At 35.0% G+C, this 18,662-nt stretch overlaps 1 protein-coding gene across 3 annotated transcripts in view; it reads right to left on the bottom strand.

Moving 5' to 3' along the window:
- Positions 1–389: 389 nt before the first annotated feature.
- Positions 390–18,662, bottom strand: part of LOC123564565 (H(+)/Cl(-) exchange transporter 7-like) — a 52,675-nt gene continuing 34,402 nt past the window's right edge. For all 3 annotated transcript variants that reach the window (XM_045358234.2, XM_045358235.2, XM_045358233.2), the window contains exons 17-22: positions 13,560–13,692; positions 12,890–12,964; positions 12,206–12,298; positions 11,888–11,971; positions 7,041–7,121; positions 390–6,814 (exon numbers count right to left, since the gene is read on the bottom strand). In XM_045358234.2, coding sequence (XP_045214169.2) covers positions 6,713–6,814; positions 7,041–7,121; positions 11,888–11,971; positions 12,206–12,298; positions 12,890–12,964; positions 13,560–13,692 — 568 coding nt within the window. In that variant the 3' untranslated portion in view covers positions 390–6,712. The remainder of the gene's footprint in view (positions 6,815–7,040; positions 7,122–11,887; positions 11,972–12,205; positions 12,299–12,889; positions 12,965–13,559; positions 13,693–18,662) is intronic.

The following is an 18,662-nucleotide window of genomic DNA, read 5'->3' as shown; positions in this document are numbered from 1 at the left end:
CCCCAAAATCAACAGGGGTCATCTACTCTGCATGTCCAATCATCCTATGAAGTTTCAACATTCTGAGTCAAGTCGTTCTCAAGTTATTGATCAGAAATGGTTTTCCATTCTCAGGCCCCTGTGACCTTGACCTTTGATGTAGTGACCCCAAAACTATAGGGATCGTCTATTCCATAAGCCCTGTCTGCCTATGAAGTTTGAAGGTTCTAGGTCAAATGGTTCTCCAGTTATTGATCATAAATGAAGTGTGACAGATGAATAGATGGACAGGGCAAAATCAATGTCTCCCCCAGTGGGGGGGGGGGGGGGAGACATAGTTAAGGTGTAATATTATTCTATATTTTTAACTTGATACATATTATTGCAAACAAAAAATATAAACGAAAACATACTTTGCTATTCATTTACTTCAGCCTTTGATAAACACATATTTCAAAATATACATCTCTTAAAAAACACATTTCCACTTCTCTAAAAAGAAATGTAACATTTGTTCCAGCTTGTATTTCATGTCAGACTTTTGATCTTCCGTAACAGGTGTCAGCGGTTTACAGAAATTAGGTCAATTAAACTAGAAAAAGGAATGTCATAACAACAAACATAACATTATTGCACATTTTGCATTTAAACAACAACAACAACAACATATACATACAGATATTGAGTCTTACATATAAAATTAAGAAACAAAGTTAAAGATTCAACAGGAACAGTGCGACAGGCTAATGGCTGACATTTATGAACAAAAATCATAAAGTAAAACAATTAGACAAAACTGACAAATAAAGGAATAAAGCTTGTGATAACGGTCAGCGGCCAAAAATATTAGAGTTTTAACCAGTTAATAGCGAACACCAGATCTCAATCTGAATGCCCTCCATGTTCACAAGTTACAGGTCAGTGTAAGTAAAAGTTTATACTATGCTTTCCAGTTTGCTTGTGTCTGACAGGACAGGTGATGGACTCTGTGGAAGAAAGTTCTTATCCCTTACCATGCTGGACACGATTGATTCTGCCTTTGCGACCAGTGCAGATCATGATCAGCCTGCACATCTGTGCAGTCTGATCATGATCTGCACTGTTTGCCATTCGGTCAGTATCTTTTTGATAAGCACCCCTTTTAAAAGTTAATGGTACTGTCTAAATTGAAAGATGGATAAGCTCATTATAGAAAATTAGCAGGGTAAGGGTTAAAGCCCATAGGACTGAGCTGCTTTGATACTGATCTTCTGGCATGTTACATAGAGTTCTAAATGTGTTCTTGTTATTGCTCTGCCTTCTGCAAAGATTTAGATTTCATGTGTACATAGTTCTTTAGAGCAATTTTAAAGCTCAAATCAACAAAATCTACGGTTAAAATGAAAATTTTAGAGTCGATCTTGGTTATCAATTAGGTCTGAAAAATGGATAAATATGACCAAATAGGCTGACATCAATCAATTTAGTAGGCAATTGTAATGAATGCATTGACCATGATCCTAAAATATGATATATGACAAACTGCTTCATGCATTATTTGCTGCATACTTAGATACCCTAAATGTATAAATTACACAAGCATTTCTTTGGCATATTGTGTCTTTTTTTACCATTTCTTGTGTATGGAATTCAAATATCAGGGGTAAATTTCATTTACAATATCCTGTAACAGTAGGCAATATTTTGGGATTATGAGTGGGGTTTTGTGCACTACTAACTTGTCAATACTTCCCAGGGGTGTTTTTTGCCAGCAGTGCTCCACTGTGTTCCTTTATATGTTTGTTACCTCTATGTTGTCTATATATTCCACACACAGCTGCAGGGTTTTGATTCAAGAGGCACGCAGTCTTTGATCTTATCATTTTTAAAATCAACTAGTTCTGTTGTTCTGTTCTGTATAAAATCAATTGGAATCAACTTGCATACTTAGTAAAATTTTGATTTCAGTTCCAGGCTAACATCATTAATTAAAACTCTGGTACATTTATTGAACATTTTGCCAAAATATGCAGAAAAGCAGAATGTAAAACCAATTATTTCATTGTTGTTCAGTACATTTGTAAGAATATAAAAACAGAACAGGCAAACACATAAATTGCTGAATTGGAGTTCAAAAAATATGTTCGCAATCACTTGTTTCAAATAAAAAATATCAATAAATATATACCTATCTCAAATACTTCTGAAAACTTTTAGTCCAGAAGTGGTAAACATTTTTCTTTGACCTATCTAAGTCAAGTGGCTATATGACTATATGCTTTGTGATGATAAAGACATAAGTGCTGCTGTTCCTCTTCCTTACATCCAATAAAAGTATTAGAAAAAATCGGTAATTTAAAATCAATCAAAATACTTCTGAATCACTGAAATTTCAAACACCTGAAAGTTAGGCAGAAGACAAGTAAAAACAATTGGCAAATCATGTATTCCCTAAATATGATTTCGGCATTCTTTGATTTTTACGGAAATTCATGCACATATTGAGCTACTTTACATCCAAAGGATGCCAAACTGCCTAACAAGAGTATGTAGTCACATGGAAATTGTGGAGTGTCATTATAAGTCAATTATCTTATGTATTTACCTCAAGTTACATGGAATGAAACTAATTCTTTTACTTTAAACATGTTAATAAAGTCAAAATTTTGAATTCTCAAGAATGTAATGCAAGCCAGAGGTTTTAAAATATTAGTACACTCATACCAGTAACAATAAATACAGTAACAATTTTACAATTCTACCAGTCATTTATACATTTATTATATAATATAATAAGCATTCATTTCTGCTTTAACAAAATATGAGCCGTGCCATGAGAAAACCAACATAGTGGATGTGCGACCAGCATGGATCCAGACCAGCCTGCGCATCCGCGCAGTCTGGTCAGGCTCCATGCTGTTCGCTATCCGCGCAGTCTGGTCAGGATCCATGCTGTTCGCTAACAGTTTCTTCAATTCCAATAGGCTTTAAAAGCGAACAGCATGGAGCCTGACCAGACTGCGCGGATGCGCAGGCTGGTCTGGATCCATGCTGGTCGCACACCCACTATGTTGGTTTTCTCATGGCACGGCTCAATTATGTATAGCAATCAATAAAAAAGTAAATCAAAGGCCTGAATGGCCTGAGTCGGCTAATGATTGATGTACTGACAGTATAGTCTACCAGTTTCAGTTTGTTTTTAGTTTTTTTCTTAAAATTTCATAACACAGCTCGATATTTACCCAAAATATTATATCCAGATACGATTACACTTTTCTCCAGTTTGAACAATATATTTTACAAATTGTGATGATACGAAGACATTTAGCAGCAACTGGCAGTATCTGACATTGAAGTTTACGGTTAAATTACCTCTTATTTAAATCTTTTCATAAAAAAGTTGTTTCGTTTCGCCAAACATAGACGATCTACTTTCCTAGAAAATCCTGGTTAACTTATTATCATGTTGCTCATGGATTATAACAGACTGAAAGGCTTACATTTTACTATCCAGTACTGCAATAGTCGATTTCAAAAACTACAAGAAAATACAATTTAATGTTTCGCCGATTTGTTTATTTCTCGAAAAATAAGAATTAAAATCATTTTTAATATCTGTAGTTACTAAACAAACCAGTAAGAGCTTCTTCTTCCGATAATTTATCCGTTTACTGACTGCAAAATTCATGTGTGTGTGTAGAAACCCACGCAAAGTTTATAGAAATCATACGATGCGTGTATACCTTCAATGTGGGAGAATTAAGGCTGATCGGGATCGGCTATGTTACCTAACGCATCCAGACGATTCAGATTTTGTTTTTAAAAAAGCATTGTGTGCATTTCTGTAATTTTATATACGTTTTGTAATTATTAGACATGCGTATTTGCATTATTTCTATACGTAATTTACGCTAATATGCATCTTATCTGGAGCCCTGTGGAACTATTTTTTGTCTTTCGCTGGATGTTACGCAAGCTTTGTAAGCCTGCGCAATTCATAAAATGCACATTTATGCTTAATGAGTTTCATTCGAGTATTGCACAATTACAAGTCATAAATATGACAGATTACATCGTATATTGGTCATAGCAAAGGGAATTCACGCAACTTAACTTCATTCTTGCAGTGAACTGTTTGAAATTTGAGAAATCTAATGGAACTAAATCGCTTCACTGTGTTATTTGGTCCATTTAGACTTAGAGAATCGCTGGATAGCAAGGACTCATCAAAACGATTACATCGTTTAGCCGACACAAAAATCAATAACAAAATAACATACTTAACTACCCTCATCAAATCATACTACAGAAAGAATCTAAAACTCATACGAACACATAATTATATATTAGCACTTTTTTTACTCTATTTAGAAAGAAAGACAATCTGACTAAAGTACTTGATCTTCTAAACGAAGATCTGAGAACGACCCATTCACATTCGTCTTCTGTATATTTTGGATTTCCAGTATTGCTATTTTTATTTTATCCAATCAGACGACTTGTTCGAATGTCAAAGAGTAAGAAAAATGTGCAGACATTCTAGGGCTCGAACCCGGGACCCCTCGCTTACAAAGCAAGTGGCCTACCGACTGAGATAGCCGGCTATCTGACACATTAAGACATAAGAATTGTAAATATCAAAAGTCAAGGCTACAGGTAGATTTGCAAGATGTTGTAAGTTAGGCTCTGATTGGCTAGCGAAAGGGTCGTCAGAACGAGGCTATGAATAGGTCGTTCTCAGATCCTATGCGTAGCGTAATAGGAGATGTACTTCAGTCAGATTGAAAGAAAGATTACTGTGAAATCAGTACTATTTGTGTGGGACTAATTTTTGTGCACTCTATGTTTAGTTAATCAACAAAATTGAATTCCATTGAACACATACAATACCCATTCATGTTATTGTATTTACAAATTCACATCTCAATGAAATAGTTTTAGGCAAGGCCATGACATTTTATGTCCATGAAATTAAATGATTTCACTGTATCTTGCTTACAGTAAACAAAAATTATCAAAAAATGCATTTCATTAATAATGTGAGAGCTGTTTAATTAAGGTGAGGCAGTGTTTTTATATTTTCTGGTCCTTTGGGATTATGGAGTCCATTCATTCTTTATGTATAATAGAGTTCAGCTTAAGCCAATGACAGGGGGAATGAGGGGTGTTTCATTACAAGTGAAGAACAGACTAAAATAAAACTGAGCCTGCTTTTAGTGTACTTGGTTGCATTATATGCTTCAAAAGGATCTTTATAGACTTTTGCCCCATCAAGCCATCCTCTGATCATAACAGAGTAAGACACATGAGCCATAGGGTTCACCCTGCTAACTGTTAAAACAATGATCTTTGATTTTCTAAAAAGAATACATTTCTACTTGCATTTAAAACACCATCAATTTAAGAATTATACTGACTACTCTAGCTATAGGTATAGTCTAATTATTCACAGGTGTTGTCAGGTTTTATCAGCCTATGTATGTATGTAGAACACTGCCACATAATTTATAGAAAAATCTCTACTTTCTTCCTGCTTCAAACTGTATAACTTGAAACATTATTAAACATCCAGAAAACATTTTATACAATGTACATGTACCTTTAACAACATAAAAATATGAATCACATTAAAAAAAAAGAAGCTGCCTTTTATCAACTTCAATTAAGTTATCAAAACTCTAAACAAAACTATACTGACTTCATATATGGTGAACTAATATCAAAACTGAGTATAAAAAAGCGTGAAAGATAGATACAAGTGATTAACATTTTACATTATATACCATATAAGTATATAATAGAAACATACATGATAAGTGTGACAGATGAAATCATTGAATCACTGAAACTGTGGAGAAATATCTTAAAACAATAGTATTCAAATGACATTGTTACCATTGTTTCACAGGAAACCTTGTTTCTGCTGCTTTTTGAAGCCGTTTCTGCTTATTTCATTAATAAAGCACTCTTTTTTCTTTCACAAACATTTGCTATAGTGAGTTTCTCAGATATAACAATGAAAATAATTCAATATATAAAGAGAGTTCAAAAAGCAGCAATGAATGCATGTTTCACTCAAAATTTGGGAAACACAGGTTAAGCACCAGGGGACATTATCAAAATGTATTACCATATTGTCTGGTTAAATATGTAGCAAATAATAGTGAACACAAATGAGTATTTATTTTTCCATCAAATAAGAATGAAAACCAATCATTAATGCCTCTTCCTTAGAAAACACAGCAGAAGGAATTGAACATAAATGAGTATTAATACTTCCTTAAATCAGTAGCTGAAGGAAGAGAACACAAACCAGAATCAATTCTTCCTTAGAATTGTACACTGACCAATTATCATTTTTTCTTAAAATTCACAGTGAAAGGGAAGTGAGCATCAATCAGATTTTATGTTATTAGGTCAGGAGAATAATTCTGGCTTAACATGTAAATTAGGAAGGCAAGTCAGAAATCACAGTTTCCAGGGTACAGATGTTTGGGTTCATAATCTAGGAATGATCCTATTTTGACCTAACAATAATTTTACTTAGGCCTAACCTATATAGTAAGAAAACGTAGGAAGTATGCAGGCCTTACAACGCTCATGACTGTATTCCAATGATCCATTCCAAACTGCATGTCAGCTGAATACAGTTGGCAGTATCCTTACATGTGTTAAGAGTTTAGCTTAGGATGTATCCTAATAAGTAAGATTTTTTGTAGCAATAAAAGTAGATATCCTTTTCACTATCATTATGTTATCTGGAGACATCTAATTCTTTGATTTTAATTGTTCCGCTGGGCAGTGATATAGACACTTTGTATCGAGCCAGATCTTTCCTTGTCACCATACCTAGCACCTGAAATAAGTAAAAAATTTATCTAAAAACATCTTGAATAGATCCAATTTGAATAATATTCTTTAGGAAAACAGTTTTTTGTCTGATAATGGAATGACAGTATAATATATAAATCAGACTCTATGTTCAGAAAGCGCCCTTCTACAGTTTTTTCTATTAAGAATTTTAGCAGTTAAAAATTTTCACACAGCAAGTAATAAAGGCTAACAATGGAAGGAGTATTCACCTCATTCCGCTCATTAATGACAACAACATGTCTCAGCCCTAAAGCTCTGAACAGGCGAAATATTCGTGGTAATGATGCACACTGAAATATAAAAAAAATACGAATTTCACTTAATAACATTAAATAACTAGAAGATGCTTTTGTAAAAAAGCGCATGTCTCCCCCAGTGCATAGTTGTATAGGCAAGAAGTCAATAGGGGACAAGAGCGAAAGTCAAAGAGACACTGATGGTTGGCTGCAATAGGGATCATCTACTTGGCATGTCCAATCATACCACTAAGTTTCAACATTTTGTTCCTGGTGCTTCTCAAGTTATGAATTGGAAACAGTTTTCCATGTTCAGGCCCCTGTGACCTTGACCTTTGATCGAGTGACCCCAAAATCAGTAGTGGTCATCTACCTGCATGTCCAATCATTCTAATAAGTTTCAACATTCTGGGTCAAGTGGTTTTCAAGTTATTGATCGAAAATGATTTTCCATGTTCAAGCCCCTGTGACCTTGACCTTTAATAGAGAGACCCCAAAACAATAGGGGTCATCTTCTCTGCATGTCCAATCATCCTATTAAGTTTCAACATTCTGGGTCAAGTGGTTCTCAAGTTATTGATCAGAAATGACTTTCAATGTTCAAGTCCCTGTGACCTTGACCTTTAATACAGTGATCCCAAAATCAATAGTGGTCATCTACTCTGCATGTCCAATCATCCCATTAAGTTTGAACATTCTGGGTCAACTGGTTCTCATCTTATTGATTGGAAAGAGTTTTCTATGTTTCTATGACCTTGACCTTTGATGGAGTGACCCCAAAAACATTAGGGTTCATCTACTCTGTAAGTACTATCATCCTATGAAGTTTGAAAGTTCTAGGTCAAATAGTTCTCAAATTATTAACCGAAAATGGATTTCCATGTTCTGTTCGCTGTGACCTTGATCTTTAATAGAGTGACCCCAAAATCAATAGGGGTCATCTACTCTGTGAGTCCAATCATCCTATGAAGTTTCAACATTCTGGGTCAAGTGGTTCTCAAGTTATTGATCAGAAATGATTTTCCATGTTCAGGCCCCTGTACCTTGACCTTTAAAGGAGTGACCCCAAAAACAATAGCAGCCGTCTATACTTCATAACCCCTACCATCCTATGAAGTTTGAAGGTTCTAGGTCAAATGGTTCTCCAGTTATTGACCGGAAATGAAGTGTGACGTACGGACGGATGGACAGACAGGGCAAAAACAATATGTCTCCCCCAGTGGTGGGGGGTGGGGGTGGGGGAGATGTAATAACAAATTAAATATATTTCTAATATAAGAACTTTAGCTACATAAAATATACCATAAACTTCATTAAAATATACAGCGTTTTCAATAACTTGTAAAATGTTCAATCAAATTCCTGAGTATCTAAAAGAAATGAAAAGCTCTACACGCCCACCATTGAGTTATTTTTGAATGTTCCAAATTTCAAGACTAGCTCAAAATCCTAAAAGTAGGTAACTATGTCAGAATCCAGGTCATCACAGTCCTTGGATCCAGTGACCTCTAATACCAACTGGTAGTTATGGCTCCATACAAGGTACTTACATACCAAATATCAAAGAGACTGGTCAATATATGAATGTGCTATGAGCAAAAATTGAAAAATCTATTTCAAGCAATGTTGACCTTGACTTTGACCCACACCATTGACCTCTAACCACACCCATGGGTAGGGTTCAATGTTTGTACACAATTCAAATTGAAATTACTTTTACATTTGAATGTGATATTTTGTAGATAAATATGTGAAAGTAGGTCTATAGATCAATTTCAAGGTCAAAGTTCATTTCGGTACAAAAAACTATGCATGTGCTTCAAATTTGAAGGCTGTAGCTTGAGAAATGTGAAAGTAGGTACTAGGTAAAACTCAAGGTCAAATTTCAATTCAGAACACAAAACTATGCATGTGGTCCAAATTTGAAGCCTGTAGCTTGAGAAATGTGAAAGTAGGTCACTAGGTCAGTCTCAAGGTCAAAGTTCATTTTGGTAAACAAAACTATGCATGTGGTCCAAATTTGAAGGCTGTAGCTTGAGAAATGTGAAAGTAGGTCACTAGGTCAAAATCAAGGTCAAATTTCATTTCCGAACACAAAACTATACATGTGGTAGAAATTTGAAGCCTGTACCTTCAAAAATGTGAAAGTAGGTCACTAGGTCAAAGTCAAGGTCAACTCATGTCAAGGTTCATCTAGCCACTCAAAACTACACATGTGGTCCAAATTTGAATGTTGTAGGTTAAAAAACAAAAAAATAGGTACTAGGTAAAAATCAAGGTCAAATTTCAATCCAGAACACAAAACTATGCATGTGGTCCAAATTTGAAGCCTGTAGCTTGAGAAATGTAAAAGTAGGTCACTAGGTCAATCTCATGGTTAAAGTTCATTTCGGAACACAAAACTATGCATGTGGTCCAAATTTGAAGGCTGAAGCCTGAGAAATGTGGAAGTAGGTCACTAGGTCAAAATCAAGGTCAAATTTCATTATGAACAACTTGAATCATTATCTTATTAATGTCTGCAAACATTATGGCCCTTCTACATAACATGTAAGGCCATAAAAAAACAATTATCTACTTGGAGGGCCACTGGATATAAAATTATATTAGAAATCAAAATAAACAAAGGGCCATAACTCATTCAATAATTATTGAACCAGTCTGATTTTCAGGGGGACAAAACTAGGGTACCAATAAATCATTCTGACAAAGTTTGGTCAAAATCCCCCCAGTAGTTTTTGAGAAGATGCGATAACAAGAAATTGTTAACAGACAGAAGGATGGAAGGACGGATGGACCACAGACGCAGAGTGATTTGAATTGCCCACCATCTGATGATGGTGGGCTAATAAAATCTAGCTAAATGTCATATCAGGGCAATGGAGTCTGTGTCCAAACTTCACATAATATGAGTCAAAAAATCTGGCTATATACTTCACAGAAGAGTAAGGAAAATGTAGTCAAACCAAACAAAATAGCAAGAAAACTAGGTTAAACTTCACAACAAGACGCATATATACTTTCATCACAGTAGCTTGTTTCATTTTCTCTATAATTTGATATATGAAAAAATACATATACAATTTTTTCAATTTTCTCTCATTCTGTCAACAAGATTTCTAATGCTGTGTTTTTCATAGCAATTTTAACTATCTCCTCTTTTTTTGTACAAAATTCATATAAACACAACTGAAAACTGATATTACAGCAATTTTCCTTTGATAATAAAAAAAATGTTGTTTTCTTTCACTGAAGCAGGCAATATATCTTTTGTGAATCAATGTCTTGGTTAAATCGAATGAATCAGGGAAAGTGCTGAGTATATTACAATGTACTTGTATGGACACCAGATGTTAAAGTCTTGTTGGTGTCTGTCCTTTTCACTTGCTGTACTCCATTGTTTTCAGAATGAAGGAGGACAAAATATTTAAAAAGAAACAAGAATGATGTGAACATTGTATGACAGAATACCACCTGACAATGCTTTATAGAATAAAGTCAAAACAAGTGCATAATTAAAACAACAAGAAGGTCATAATTGGCCATAGAGCCCTAACACCTGAGAGAGAGTTTGAGAGCTTTTAAAAAAGTTTAGTAGAGGGTCATGTAGGGAAATATCTGTAAAAGGTTAGCAGTAATAATGGAAGTTGGAGATGATGTGAAGCTAAGAGGTAGTATCAAGAAACACAGAAAAGTAAAAGTAAACAAGTAGAAAATGTGACCTAAAGAAAGTGAACAAGTTTTTTCTATGATTTAACCTAGAGACCTAGTTTCTTTTATCTCAGGTACCACACTTTTTACCCTGACATAGATTGCATACAAACAAACATTCTGACAAAGTTTTATGATGATCACATAGACAATGTGGCTCTACAGTGTTATCAAGGTTTTTTTCTATGACTTAATCCAGTGACATTTTGTCCTCAGGTAACCAAGGTAGCCAAGATTTCACAGAGACAAACATTCTGACAGAGATGTATGGTGATGAAGATGAAACCTCTCTAGAGTGTTAACAACATTTTTCTATGACCTGACCTATTGACCTAGCTTAAGACCTCAGGTACATCAGTTCTGAACTTGACTGATGATTCATACATTTTCTGACAAACATTTATGAAGATCAAATAGAAAATGTGGCCTGTAGTGTGCTAACAGTGTTTTCTATGATTTGACCTAGTGACCTAGTATAAGGCCTCTGGTAACCCAGTTTTGAACTTGACTTACATTTCATAAAGTTAAAGCATTCAGACAATTTCTACGAAGATCAAATGGAAAACAGGCAATGTACACAGGGCATCACAACAGGTCATCTTGAGCACTTTGTGCTCAGATGAACTAAAAATATAGACACTAGAGGCATAAAAATAATAACCACTCTAGGAAAATACAGCTTCTACCTCCATTTAAAACAAGAGAACTATATTGCTTTATTTCCATCACTTGGGTAAATGGACAGAGTTAAACATCTGTTAAATGAAAAACTGAGTAAGCAGCAAATTTCCAACATTTCAAATTTGCCAAAGTATGAGCTATTTATTCTTGGGAAACATTTCAAAATAGCTTGACAAAAGATCAATCATGCAATTTTTGTTAGCAATTGTTTTCAAGATTCTTTTGCAGTCCCTTTGTGCAGTAAAGCTAACTTTACTGCTAAGGATGCTTTGGCCAAGTTTGGTAAATACCCACCAAGCACTACATAATTTAAAGATAAGACTAATTCTGGAAGATAGATGATGAAGTACCAACCTATACCCACTAAAAACACACTCAAACTCTTATGAGCTAAAATGAAAATAAAAAAGCTTGATCATGTTACTTACATCCTGTACTGTATATGTACCAGAATTCATAAATGGCAACAAATCTATAGTGAAGTCACGTTCTTGTGTAGATATATGAATTTGCTGAAAAAAAATTGAACAGGTACTGAACCAGAAGTAAATACCTATGGAATCAGAGATCAGTTACATTTCAATTCAAATTTACTGCATTTATAAAATTTAAAATTTCTGAAAGAATTTTGTGATTTGATACAGAACTTTCCAGTCTGAGACAGAACTACATTACGCAAAATAACATTTCCATAAAGACCTCAATTTGTTCTAAATATATTCTCTACAAGCCTTCATTTTACCTACCTGTATAGGGGGGAATCTGGGATAAGCATCTCGGAAGTCAGAAGATTTCAGGTCTCCAAGTCTTCTCTGTATGTCAGGGTACTCCTCAAATATCTACAATATACCAGTTCTGTTATAAACCCAAAGACATTTGTTACAAATTTAACCAAATACCATAGAAAACATACTATTTGTTTGGTCTTTATTTTGCAGTGTGATAGTCAACAGCATTGCTTAAAATTCACTTTCTGCAGGCAGAAAGACTTTCAGACAATATGCTACAAAAAAAATTCACAACTGCTCACAATTCTAGTTTATTTATTTATTTTGTTGGGTTTAACGTCGCACCGACACAATTTTAGGTCATATGGCGACTTTCCAGCTTTAATGGTGGAGGAAGACCCCAGGTGCCCCTCCGTGCACTATTTCATCACGAGCGGGCACCTGGGTAGAACCACCGACCTTCCGTAAGCCAGCTGGGTGGCTTCCTCACGTGAAGAATTCTACGCCCCAAATGAGGTTTCGAACCCACATCGATGAGGGGCAAATAGTTTCAAGTCAACGACTCTAACCACTCGGCCACGGAGGCCCCTTCACAATTCTAGAGACACATTTGTCTGTCTTAATAATAAGTGGAAGTAACACAGTCAATTATGTAATGATTTCTATCTATGGAAGGCAAATCAAACATATATTGTTTCCTACCTTTAATTTGAGGAGAACAATAAGTTGATCTCTGAGAACCACTCCTCGGAATGTACCAAAAGTTTGAACACCATCCTGTCAAATGTAAAAAATATTTTTCTTTTGTTCTTGTTAGGACACCTTTACAGCTTTAATAGTGGATAAATAACCCAGGTGTAACTTTCTGTATTATTTTAGATTGGACAGAAGCTGAAATATTTAATCTACACTGAAAATATATTTCTAAAAAATTCCATATATTTAAAACTAAATTCCACAATGAATTTTCATTTTTTGTTATTTTTCTCAAGGCATCAAAAAATACAAAACAACATTTTATCAAATTTTGAATCGATATCACAATAATTGATCAGTTAGGAAAAAACTAAGATAAAAATATGCTCACACTTAGTTTAATATTAAACTGTATTTTTTTTGTAAATTTTACTGTTGTTCAATTGGGCATTATGAAATGCTGAAATAGGTATATGAATACAAAAATGATAAATAATTGGTTCATCAAAGAGTGAATTTCTCAACTACACCACTCAAATCATTTGAATTGAAAAATACTGAATTATGAATAAAGATCTTGGCTTCTCACTGTCCCTGTTTTCCACAGGCAAGCTTGTAATATCATAATAACTTACACGTTCCACTGTCTCTGGATCATAGTCATGTGATAACTTACATGTTGCACTCTGTCTGGATCATAGTCCTGTACTACAGGAAACCCATTATGAGATTCTGCCTTCAGTATATCAACTATACGACCAACTTTCTCATGAGTCCTTAACACTGTCACAGGATGACTCATCACTTCCCTGAAAAAATAACAAAAATATAATATATCCAAAATAGTGAGCATTGTTTTTATCTCAAGTGTTTGGGATATGCTATTTTGATTCTAACACAACATCTACCAAAAAGCTTGCCTGTGTTGTGTCACTCATTTTTCAGTGTGCCAGAAGGGTCAATTCATGGAAGACAATGATTTGTTGTACAACAATGTCAGTTTCAGCCTTCTTCCTTAAATAAGGTAACAAAATTCAAGTCGTGTTAGAATAAGCACTTACAGCCAAACCTCTCTTGATGAAACAGGAAGAGGACATGGTGTTTCACGAGAAAAGGTACTTGAAAGGTATTTTTATTTTAAGCTCTAGTGGCCCCTAAATGGGGCTAAGTTCCCCCAATCAAACAAATTTGAGCAAGAACCTTATAATGATCCTCTAGACCAGGTTTGATGAAGATCCATCAAGCAGTTCATGAGAAGAAGTCATTTAAAGATATTTCTATTTTTAAGTCTAGCAGTCCCTAAAACAGGTCAAGAACCTTATAATGATCCTCTAGACCAGGTTTGATGAAGATCCATCAAGCAGTTCATGAGAAGAAGTCATTTAAAGATATTTCTATTTTTAAGTCTAGCAGTCCCTAAAACAGGTCAAGTGCCCTCAACTAAAGAATGTTGGTTAAAGACCTTATAATGATCTCTCGACCAGATTTGATGAAGATCAATCAAGCAGTTCATGAGAAGAAGTTGTTTAAGTGTATTTCTATTTTTAATTCAAGCAGCCGCTAAAAGGGACTAAGTGCCCTCAACTGAACAATGTTGGTGAAGGACCTTATAATAATGTCACAAATCAAGTTTGATGAAGATCCATTATGTTGTTCATAAGGAAGAGTCATTTAAAGGCATTTCTAATTTTAGCTCTGGTAACCCCTTAAAGGGGCCATTCATTCCCATTTGAATGGAAGTGGGAGAGGATCTTATAATGATGCAAAAACCCATGTTTGATGAAGATCTATCCAGCAGTTCATGAGAAGAAGTTGTTTAAAGGTATTTCTAACTTTATCTGTAGTTGCCTTAAGCCAAGTACCCCCATTTGAACAAACTTGGAAAGGATCTTAAAATGATGAAACAGACCAAGTTTGATGAAGATCCATTGAGTGGCTCACGAGAAGAATTTGTTTAAAGGTCTTTTTCTTTTTTTAGCTCTAGTGGCCCCTATAAGGGGCCAAGTGCCCCCATTTGAATAAACTTGGAAAGGATCTTATAATGATGAAACAGACCAATTTTGATGAAAATCCTTCAAGAGATTCATGAGAAGAAGTTCTTTGAAGGTTTTTCAATTTTTAGCTCTGGTGGCCCCAAAAACAAATTTGACAGAGGTCCATGCCAGGATGCTACTGAACAATTTTGGTGTAATTCTGACCTGTAGTTACAGAGGAGAAGATGTTTAAGTAAAAAATGTTGATGCAGGTGAGCTAAAAAGCCTACAATGAATAAATTCCTATTCTCCAGTATCAAATTTTACTAATCAGATCTTCACAATCATAGATATACCAGTAAAAATCAATACGAAGAGGGCAGTACTGTTTCAAGAGCTAGAACAGAACACATGGATTCTGCCACTTTACCAAAAGAAACCAATTTCTGTAAAGAGATACCGCCCTCTCTTTTTCCTTTATCACTAACATCTATCACACTACCCAGTCATACAAGGAGACTCTTTTTACTTTCCATGACTGTAAGAGGTGTATGTGAGGGAAGAGGTTGGAGTGGGGATGATATTGTGAGATATTCTTTCCGAGCAGTGTGGGGAGAGTAGCTCACTTGGAAAAACATTATATTTGATATACCTGTGTCCTTATTGTTCGTTTTTTACACAATTAATCAGTACATATAAGCCATGACTGATCACACCAGATGTTGTTTTAATAGGCATTAATATTTCCCTTTGATGTTTTCTATATGTCAACCAATATGACATCAAAGAAACTTCAAAGGAGGAGAAGGAAACATTAATATCAACTATAAAAGGTCTCATCTGGCCATGTGAAATCAATTCTATCCTAGGCCGTGATTTTTTGGCCTAAAAACATCCTAGCAGATCTATTCAATGTACATGTAAAATTTATCAATTCTGTTTCTATAAATAACTTCTAATAAGAGTAAAAACTTCTTTCTTTCATATCTGAATATGTAGAAATACAGTTTTTGAACATTTGATCTTTTTTACTTTTATGTTTCTAGTATTTTTCACTTTCTGAACACAAAATAATCAGTACAGATGTTAAATAAACACAACAACTGCATATAGTTAATACATGTATGTATTTTTATCAGTCTGATCTGGGTCCAATAAACTTTGAGGCCATAACCAATAGCAAGATTAAACTGGAAGATGCTTTTGTAGAAAAGCACATGTCTTCCTCAAAGCATACTTAGTATTAGGCAAGAAGTCAACAGCGGACAGGAGCAAAAGTCAAAGAGACACTGTGACTGAAACGCAATAGGAATCATTTACTCGGCATGTTCTGGGTCAAGCGGTTCTCAAGTTGTGGATAGAAAACCGTTTTCCATATTCTGGCCCCTGTGACCTTGACCTCTGAAAGAATGGCCCCAAAATCAATAGGGTTCATCTACTAGGCATCTACTGACCTTTGATCCAGTGACCCTAAAATTAATAGCGGTCATCTACTCTGCATGTCCAATCATCCTATGAAGTTTCAACATTCTGGGTCAAGTGATTCTCAAGTTATTGATCAGAAATGGTTTTCCATGTTCAGGCCTCTATGACCTTGACCTTTGATGGAGTGATTCCAAAGACAATAGGGGTTATCTATTTTGTAAGCCCTATCACCCTATGAAGTTTGAAGGTTCTGGGTCAAATGGTTGTCAAGTTATTGATCAGAAATGGTTTTCCATGTTCTGGCCCCTGTGACCCCAAAAACACTAGGGATCATCTACTCTGAATGTCCGTCCAATCATCCTATGAAGTTTCAACATTCTGCGTCAAGAAGTTCTCAAGATATTAATTGGAAACACCATTCCATGTTCAGGCCCAGTGACCTCTAACTTTGACAGAGTAACCCCTAAAAACTAGAGGGGTCATCTACTCCATAAGCCCTATCACCCTATAAAGTTTGAAGGTTCTAGGTCAAATGGTTCTCCAATTATTGATAAGAAATGAAGTGTGATGGATTCTGGCCCCTGTGATCTTGACCTTTGATCCAGTGACCACAAAATCAATAGGGGTCACCTACTCTGCATATCCAATCATCCTATGAAGTTTCAACATTCTGCGTCAAGTGGCTCTCAAGTTATTGATCGGAAACAATTTTTCATGTTCAGGTCCCTGTGACCTTGACCTTTGATGGAGTGACCCAAAAAATAATAGGGTTCATCTACTCTGTAAGTCCTATCACCCTATGGAGACACAATGATGCATCTAAAGTGGTTTTGTAACTGAATGCAACAAAAGGTCTGTGGATGTTATCACAGTTCCAGAAGTAGGATATTTTATTCCAGCTTTTCATGTCGGAGGAAAATATATTCTTGCATACAGCACTGGAGTATCCGGGTTCTCACCAGTGCTGGCACAACTTGTCTTGTACCATATGTTGTAAATGAATGTGTAAATACATATGCTAGCTCTAATGTAAGAAAATAATATTTTTGAAATAGTAATATGTTTTTTTTTATTTTTCTGTATTGTTTGTAGAATATGGTATGCAAGAAAATGAATCCTGATTGGGTAGGTGTGGAAGACAATATCTGGTAGAGCCTCACTGCCACCTAAACATTAATCCTAAAACCGAACCTACAACCAGTAAAATATTCTTTTAAGGAGGGGCACCCTAAAGCAAAAGAGGCCTCCAATATACATGCCTCCAAAATGTATATTGTGGATTTGTTAATATTGGCAATGGTTTTATTTCTGCTAAAAATTCAAAATAATGCCACTAAAGTCTTGTGAATTCAAAATACAGTTGACACTCAGAATCTTGAACTTGCTTATCTTAAAACTGCCGCTACCTCAAAGACTTTTTCATGTCCCGTCCCAAAAATATGTGCACAAAATATCATTTTAAGATGAGTGTTGCATATCTCAGAGTAAAATTCTTGATCCATTGGAATTCAAGATACTGAGTTTCAACTGCATTCTTGAATATTAATCTGCACAATATCTTAAAACAAACACTCTTGCTGGCAAATTTTTATCACCATGAACGAGGCTGCTAACACTGAAATAGCTACATAAAGCCTACGCAAAATTTACCTACTTTACAGTAGCAATAAGTAGAACTCTTGTATTAGATAGTGCTAAAGAGCAACCTAAACCACTATTTATAAACATATGAGTAGCATACACAATGTTAAAGACACTCTCAACACATCATTCCAAACTTACTTACCATACCAGTAATGCATACTGTACATGTAAGACAGAATATGCAATCTTATTGGATGCACAGATGTGAAGATGAAATTGAGAAGGTTTTACAAATATGAATAAGATATTTACAAGCAACCAGTTGCACAGATATTTATAAGTGATGAAAGAATGGGACATTAAACTCAAAATCAAACCTTGTGAAACAATGTGACCTTTGCATGGATAAAAGGGAGATAAGTCCCTTTAGAAGTTGTATTTCAAACAAACCAATACATGAAAACAAATGATTTCCTTTCCTGTTGGCAAAAGAACACAAATTGATGGACCTAATTGTTACTTCTGTTCAAACTTCATAGATACACACCAGTAAAAGAGTGTACAGATACCTTACTGCAAATATCTGGTTCCCTAGGATACCACAGAATGTCAAGTCTATAAAACATATGTGTGTAATATGTTGGAGAATAATAGGGAAACCTTACCATATCCCTAATTATACACAAAGAAATGCAAGACAGACAGACAGAAGCACCGTGACAGGTGTTGACTTTTTGGGAACACTGAATATCAAGTGTAGACACAGTTCTAACGGTAAAGCATACATTTGTTTATTA

This window comes from Mercenaria mercenaria, chromosome 2 (assembly GCF_021730395.1).
Source record: "Mercenaria mercenaria strain notata chromosome 2, MADL_Memer_1, whole genome shotgun sequence".
NCBI lineage: Eukaryota > Metazoa > Mollusca > Bivalvia > Venerida > Veneridae > Mercenaria > Mercenaria mercenaria.
Note: the sequence above shows the minus strand (reverse complement) of the source record. Positions and strands in the feature narration are given on the sequence as shown.